Source organism: Orbicella franksi, chromosome 15, assembly GCF_964199315.1.
Source record: "Orbicella franksi chromosome 15, jaOrbFran1.1, whole genome shotgun sequence".
In the NCBI taxonomy this organism is placed as follows: domain Eukaryota; kingdom Metazoa; phylum Cnidaria; class Anthozoa; order Scleractinia; family Merulinidae; genus Orbicella; species Orbicella franksi.
The window spans coordinates 20,172,847-20,181,280 of NC_138159.1; the positions used below are offsets into that span (position 1 = coordinate 20,172,847).

General features: G+C 36.2%; 1 protein-coding gene across 1 annotated transcript in view; it reads right to left on the reverse strand.

Moving 5' to 3' along the window:
• LOC145469649 (charged multivesicular body protein 2a-like) overlaps positions 1–6,982 on the reverse strand; it is an 8,609-nt gene extending 1,627 nt beyond the window's left edge. The window contains exons 1-8 of the mRNA XM_081453408.1: positions 6,715–6,982; positions 5,482–5,569; positions 4,696–4,800; positions 2,418–2,468; positions 1,253–1,324; positions 1,025–1,107; positions 539–593; positions 39–133 (exon numbers count right to left, since the gene is read on the reverse strand). Of these exons, the coding sequence (XP_081309534.1) occupies positions 39–133; positions 539–593; positions 1,025–1,107; positions 1,253–1,324; positions 2,418–2,468; positions 4,696–4,800; positions 5,482–5,569; positions 6,715–6,794 (629 nt within the window). The 5' untranslated portion in view covers positions 6,795–6,982. The remainder of the gene's footprint in view (positions 1–38; positions 134–538; positions 594–1,024; positions 1,108–1,252; positions 1,325–2,417; positions 2,469–4,695; positions 4,801–5,481; positions 5,570–6,714) is intronic.
• Between the last annotated feature and the right edge of the window lie 1,452 nt (positions 6,983–8,434).

Here is an 8,434-nt window from a genome sequence, read left to right on the forward strand (position 1 = left end):
AAAATTTACCAACAAGTTAGTGGGATATATTAACTGACCTGGCCTGAAGGTCGGCATCGGCATCAGCAGCCACAGCTTGCTTAGGAGCTTCTTTAGAGCCGACGGCTCCTGAAGTGGTTGGAAGGCCTGTAAGCTGAAAAAGGAAAGAAAATAAGTCAACAATAAATTTGTAAAGACTTGTCAGTCACTTTTGGGCCTGAGCAAGGGGCGGTTTTCAACTGAGTGTCAAAAGTAATCATGGTTTTGGTTTTAGGAGGGCTACGGTTTGAAATTGACTGAGTAGTCTAATTGGTAAGTAATTGATTTGGTTTTAGTTTTTACGACACTCAATTGTAAAGCCACTCTAAATATGCACTAATTTATTTATGATTTCAAAAAGACTTTTCCTTCTATAGTAAGTCTCCAACTGTTAAGACCATTTTTCAGCCAAAGGGTTAGTAGTGAAGGTGTAGGACACGCATGATATTACATGCAAGATATTTTAAGACCCTGGTTCATGGTGTTCCAGTTGAGATTTGGAAACACCAACTGAGCTCACCTCGTCGGTAAGAGTAAGTCCAAGTTCATCAAAGACTTGTTGGACAACTTGTTCACTGTGAGCAGAAACAGAGAGAGAAAAAAAGTAAACGGGTTAACAATACAGGTTTGACTGTAAAACAGGGCAAAGTCTGCATACGAGCCAAGCGGCCCATCAGGCGGGTGCTTATCCCGGTTTCTGTGGCATGAAGCGACTAGGAGTATTTCTACTCCCCCCTGGATGGGATGCTAGTCCATCACAGGGTTACCTGCAGCATTAAATTCGCCGGTACCCATTTATACATCTGGGTGGAGAGAGGCACTGTGAGAGTAAAGTGTCTTGCCCAAGAACACAATGCAATGTCCCTGGCCAGGACTCAAACCCGAACTGCTCAATCCGGAGTCAAGTGCACTAATCCTGAGGCCACCACGCCTCCGTAAACAGGTTTGACTGAGTGAGTGTGTAGCTAATAAAATGGCACCAAAAAAATCTCCAAGTTTGACCAACCTTTCTTCGTCATCTTCCTCGTCTCCAATGACATCATCAATAGCATCATTCATCATTTCTTCCTTCATGTCCATAATTTCAGACTACAAAAAATTCAAGTAGATATCAATTTGGGGTTGTGGTCATTATAATGGTGGTCCTATGTGCCATGTTTTGGTTAAAAAGTTCAACTGTTAGCATCTCCTAGCACTTTTGGTCAACTGTTAATTCAAAAAAAATTATCCAAACCTGTTTCTCAAACTCCATCATGATCTTTTGAATCTGTGGTAGTTTCAACTGTTTGTTCATGTTCGACATGGCCTACAAGGATGGAAACACAAGATAAACTTGAAGTTAATACAAGTCACAGTGTATATGTATGGGAACAAACACTTGATCTGTCAGTGCATCAACACTCAGTGAAGGATCACAAGAAGTCGGCAATGCAGTAAAGAAAGGATAGCTTGAAAAAGGAATTTTGGCATGAGCGCTTGCACACAGAATTCCCTTCTTTCTCCTACTTGCTACACCTGTCATGCTGACACAGACTACAGTGGAACCTCGCCTTAATGTCACCTTGTTATTATGGCCACTTTTTTTTGTCCCCAGTGAACCGCCATTTTCTTACAAGAACACCCCATTGATACGGCCCTGCCACCCCATTGATACGGCCTGGGTTCAATTTGAATTAGTTGTTTCAATTGTTTGCTCAGCCCCAATAGCCTCTGTGCTATAAACACTACCAAGGGTAAATAAAGGTTATTATTAAAGGGCCAAAATTACTGAAAGTTGCATCCAGTTTTCCTAACCAAGACTTTTATTCAAAGGATTTGTTTTCAAAATAGGTTATGTTTTGACTCATATTTTCCATCAATTAAATGACAAATGTGCAGATTCCTTCAATGACTAAGCTATAGTAAAAGAGGGTTCAAAGTTGTTACTTTCTCTTGGGGATAATTTATTGTTCTGTTTAAAAATGTGCTGACTTTGTTTTCTTGAAATCTTGATCAATGCATTTAGCTAAATCTAGCTATAGTGTAGTTGACAGGCATGCCACTTAAACTGAAAGAAACCAATATTTAAAATAAACATCTTTAGCCTTAATTAAAAATCACAACTGGCAGGAGGCAGATCTGAGGAGTCAAACTAGGGTCTACTGAGAAACAACTCAACTGAGTGTTCAGAGGAGGAGTTGACCCATTGATCTCCGAACCTCAGGTATCCTAACTACTCAGCCACGCTGCCTCCATGGAAACTGACTACAGTGGAACCCCATTTACACAATCACCAATGGCCAATGACCATACATATAAGATGGGGTCCCACTGTAATACATTAAGTAGTTTGGTAGTTTTACACAAAATAATTATATTCCCCGAGTGTGCTTGCTACAGAAATTTAAATGAAGTCCTACCTTTGCAACTCCTTTCATCGCTTGAGCCATGGCATTGTTGGATCGCAATGTCTGTGATCAGAAATGCATTTTTAATTAATAAACATACAATAATTTTCAACAATATTTTGCTGCAAGTGGTAGATACAAAATTAATATGCAAGTATTGCTGTTGTAAATGACTAAACAATATCACAGCTTTTAGTTAGTAGTTCAAGAAAAAAGAAATGACTGACTCCTACTGTAAGTGCTGTAAATTTTTATGCACTAGTAATTTTACTGTGAAAGCTTAAAGAGCCGAGCTTTTAAAAATGTTCAAGAACTAAATTATACCAAGGAATCTGTACTGCAGGTGAAATTTACTTTGCCACAGGGGAATTGAAATGTAATAGGTTAGGGTGATTATTTTTTTAATTTGAACTTACAGGTAAAACACTGTTTACTTGATGGCTATTTTGACATTTTTGCCTATTATTTCAACCTGAATAGATAACAAACTGTTTTTCTTTTTCAGTAACACTAATTAATCAAAATTTGAAAGGAAAATTCAACTCTCAAATTCATATTTTAAGAGTTAGTTTGAAAGAGAGATGTTTTTAAAGCCGAAACTTAAGGTACAGTGACTCATCTTGATATTATGCTCTATAAAATTGAACCTATTTTAATTTATGACCGCTCAAACAGTGCTTCTCTCCAAATGCAGAGCCTTAAAGATTTAATGCTCAACACCTTTATTAGCACAAAATTATTGAGCTAGAATGTATGCAGGCAGTTGAAAGTTACAATCAAACTTTTTCATTTTTAGAGTTATAAGAAGTCATTGCAATTTTTATACAGGAGCAATTGATTTTTGCCCTTCTCTGACCGGTTCTAATCAACTTACTAGACAAAGTATAATATGTCTTGCAGTCAGTCGTAAATGACTGCTATCGACAGAATAGTTATTTGCCACACTGAAATCAGAGCACTCACTGCTTGCCTAAAGCATAAAATACTATGAGTGCTTATAAAATATGGTAGCTGTCATTGCCAATTTTTGGTGTTTTACAAGCAACAATTAACTAGACACGGTTCAGCGAAAAGGTGAGAAGAGTATATGTTTCAGCCTGGAGTGAAAATAATCTGAACTAGATCTTCAGGAGGTCTTCATGCCTACTTTCAGATACATAATTATTAATTATTTTTTGTCTTGATCTGATACTGGTAAACCAGAGAATTGCTCACGTACTGATCATTTTTCTGATAAATATATTTAACAGTGTTATTTCAAAATGTTCTCACCTCTTCTATGAATATACCGTAATCTTAAGATAGTCAAAACACACTTGAAAATATATTCCACCTTGGAACTGTAATTCCATGTTAGGAACAACATACAAATACTAACATCTTTGACAATTGCTCTTTGAAGAAAATCTACCAGAAATGTAAATTAAAGTTGTCATGCAAAATCCTATTATTTACAGTGCACAGGAATTATTTCATATTTAACTTGACATGCATTTTTGTGTTAAAATTTGCCTTTTTAGTAAAATTGAATTTCCTGTGCACTGTAATTAAAATTATTGATAAGACAAACTAAATATCACTTAGAATTATTGCAAGTGACTAGATTTGTAATTAAGGTAATATTATTTTCCATGCAAATTGTTATCAATTTTGACAGGCATGCTTTTAGCTAAGAACCTACATTGTAGGCACAATGTTATAACGTCATGGACATATGAAATTTCAATTTAAAATCATACATGACTGAGCCATTGCAAATGAGTGACTACCTGGAAAATCTTTCTTATCACATGCTTAAGAAAGAACTTTTTTTCTCTCAACCAAAATGCTCAGCACATCTTATACATAACATAATTATTACACTGTCTAAAGAAATGGACGTTTTTACCAACGTCGCATACATGTAATACCCCCATTCAAGAATTTTTCATATTTTTCAAAGAAACAAAAAATCACCTATAGCATGATACCAGATATAATAAATCCTTTATTGGCCAAGCTTGCTTGGTCAAAATGGCTGGATATTGTACTTGTTGTTTTTCTGCGAGTTTATGGACCTCAACTCCATCTTGGTCCATAAATACATGTATGCAACAAGAATGAGGCCAATATCCAGCCGATAACTCATATATCTCAATAGCTGTGGACATGGCTGAGCAGTCTTGAAAATACATATTATGACCCAGTATTAAATCAGGAAAATCACAAACTCCATTTATTTCAAAAAACGTAATATTTGCTGCTCTTTCCACAAGTTTGTTCCACAAGTACAATCATTATGATGACTTACCTGGACTTTAAGTGATACAGCTTGAATATTTGCACGCATCATAATAAACTTTTTAATGTATCGTCTGGTTCTTACAAGGTCTTTGGCCATTATCTTTACGGCATCCTGGACAAAATACATTTATTCAATGATCTCATCGACTCTTACTAACTTATTAACTGATTACTGGAGAAGAACATAGCCTTTTGCTTGTACAAGAAGACGCTATGCAAAAGTGTAAAATCTAAAATCTTCAATGTTACTGCATGTAAGGAGAGAGGTGCTGGTTTGGTTAGCATATGTTGGATTATGATAGTGATAAAGTTTTGCAAAGAGAATGGCTTGTCCGGGATAGGGGGGTCTAGGTGGCTAGTCTAGATGGAGTTGCAAAGTCTAGCTGATCATGGTCTAGTAAAGAGTAAGAGTTTTAGTGTCCCAGTGGCACACCCCCACCCAAAGATTACAGAGTACCCCCCCCCCAGGGGGGGGGAGAGTACAGAGGGAAGAGTTAATAAACACAGGATGTGATCCTGAACAAAATGATAGCTGCCAGTCCTAGTAGGCAAATAGGAGTATCCCACCTCCTTGGCTGAAATACATTTACCAGTCTATCCAACGCTATCCCTAACCACTTTGTTAGGTCTGCATACAGTTTGCCAGTAACAACCATATTTATGCCACTGGTTAAAAAGAAGCACTGTCAGATTGTCTTGTCCTAGAAAATAACACAATAATCCAGGCTTGGACTACTGAAGACTCCGATACATTAAACTCTCTGGCGCAATTTTTAAGAAATTGTCATCATACCATCTGTCCAGCTTTTGCCATTTTCTTGATATCAGCTATAACTTTTTTCTCTTGTTGTTCCATCTTGGCACGTTCTCTATCAAGATCTCTGAAAAAGGACCATCATCTGAATTTAGATTTCTTCCACATTAACTGAGATGGAATGATTGTTTGCCATAATGAAAAAAATATTGTTTGAATGTGAAATAACATGTATTTAAAAAGGTCATTCTGAACTTTTGGAACATTCTCTCATATTTTGGAAAATCACGATCTATGTTCCAGATAGTTGTTGCAAAAATTGCAATAATTGAATGTATATTACTACAATGTCCTGGAGGAGGTCGAGTCTCCTAATTCCTACTAATTTCTTTGAGATTCCCAGCAAAAACTTGCTTTTCTTCCAAGCATCACAAAAGGTACATATATCAACCTCCATCAATCTAGTATTAATCTGCCTGTCAGTCAACAACTTAGTTCCAGCTGATGCCAACTAGAATAAGATCCAAAGACCCGAAGACCAGAAAAGCCACAGGTCTGCATTTGTTAACAGGCCTGCTTAGGTTGTTATTCACTATATCCCTTATTATTAAAGATCCAAGGTGGCAGTGGTTGGTCCAGATTAAAGATAAAAAGATTTGTGGTAGCACAAGGTATGTTAATGATTGTGTAGTCAGCAAATATAGTACTTACGCCTCCACCTCTGTTAATGCAAGATGCCATAAAACCTTGCAAAATATTGTAATCACTTAAAATTTTTATAGTGACCATGGGAGAAAGAGTTTCAAGTAGAAAACAGTAATGTTACATATCCAAAATTTGGAAAGGGTACAGCTTTCATAATTCTATTTCACTAACGTCCATGCAAACTCGATCGCACCCAAAAGAAATAAAAAAAAGTGATTTAAGTGCATGTTTATTAGTACATGCACTTACTCTCGTTCCTAATGCAATTATGTACGTTCAGTATGTGAACGGGGAATCCAAGGAAGATTACAGTATGACCAACAAAATAGAAACTAGTTACTCGTAAGATCGGCTCTGGCTTCGTAGGTAGGTCCTCATTGCAATAATGGTTCCAAGGTTTTCAATTTGAGATTCCATCGTGTTATTAAAAAAAAAAACTCATTTGCCAATGTATCTAACGTGAAAATATGGCACAGTCCTTAGCATACACTACAAAGAACGCCAATATTAATCAGCTAAAACCAACGGTGTAAACTTGCTTGAAGATTTCAAGAAAATGTTACTAACCTCATCGCCCTATTCAGCGCTCGCTGGTTCTGTTTAAGCATCTCCTCTGGAGTCTTCTTCTTCCCAAACAAAAATTCCATGATAAATGCTCTTAAATACAGCAGATTTCGAACAATAATTTACCTAGATGCACAAAGAAACGATCGAGGAAAGCAAAGTTTTCAGCTTTCCGTCAATTTCCAAAATAGAACTCCCGTCACATTGCGGGCTCAGTCACAAATGGATACGTCATGACTCACGTAAGGCAAGTGACGTCATAGCCTCTGCTATAAATGTATACAAAGAGAGAGGACCCTGGTAACGAGGTCGATATTTCTATATTGCCTCTTTAAACTTCTTTATGCAATAGCTTGAGCGAGTCAGTTTCTAAGCTACAGAAATATCTGTTCTGAATAGAAGTACGGTTCAAGTAACTGTTCCGAGAAATTTGAACCCGATGAAGTGAATACTTTTTGTGCGAGGTGGGTTGAAAAACTTAAAATTTTACAAAGAATGTATGATGAGGTCTATATGAGACCTCGAAGCAATCTCCTCTTGAATATTACACACAAAGAACCCAAAATTTCAACAATTACTAAGTTTCGCATGTTTGAAGACAACTCTTATTTAGCATGCATGCATGATGCCACCGCTGGGCTAATAAACTTTAATTATAAAGTCGTATGTTTAATAACGAGGAAATATAATTTAACAAGCCCTATATAGCTTAGTTAGAGTTGATATATATAATATTTATGCATTTAGTACTTGGTGTGTTTAACATTTGCTGATCTGACTGATGCTCGTGGTTGACGGGAAAAAAATTGATGTCGATATCATATATTGTTGATTTGAAATATTATTAAAATTTAAAGACGTTCTGTGGTTAAAATAGTTTAAAATTACGAGCTTTCGATTGCCAATCTGCAATCTTAGACAAATAGTGAATATAAGTCGCGATCGTTGAAATATATACGGTAAAAAGTGAGATGCAGAAAAAATTGCAATACGAACAAAAAGATAATTGCGAGGAAATAAAAATAAATGCTAATATGGGTTCATAAAAGAATAGAATATTGTCTAAGTAATGTTTTTTTTACTCTCAGATTCAATTGTAATTGCAGTATGCCAGGATTCCAAGGTCTTCCTCACGCGAAAATTTCCTTTATCAATTACATGGGCGTCATAAAAGTCAATAGAGCGGCCGTTCAACCATGCGTGAGTGGCAATGTTTGAACCTTGTTTATAGGTTTTCGTGTTCCTAATATGTTGGTGTTTACAAAAGAGGAAAACCATTACTTAGACAAAAATCTATTCTTGTATGAACCCCATATTAGCGTTTTATTTTATTAAAATTATGTCTTATACTGGTTAATTACTCGTCCATTTTTAATTGAAATATTATGTTTCAAAGAAGCAACTTTCCCTCCCCCCTCCCATCGGTTGTCCCATCATTTCATTTGGTCACTTACGATGTTTTATAATGATTGAGGAGTTTCACTTTCTTAAATAATGCTTCTACATAAACGTATTTTCATATCCTAGCTAATCAAATGAACGGCCAAAAAGAAATATCGGAGTAAAACTGAAAAAAAAAAAAAAAAAATTCAGGGTAGGAAAATATCCGGGCGGAAAAAGACGAGTTCAGAAGAGTTCATAATCAAGAAGTAGGATCTGCTTTAAAGATTGGGGCAAAAGATACATCACTTTCATCTTTATGATCTCTAATAAATTCTCGGTC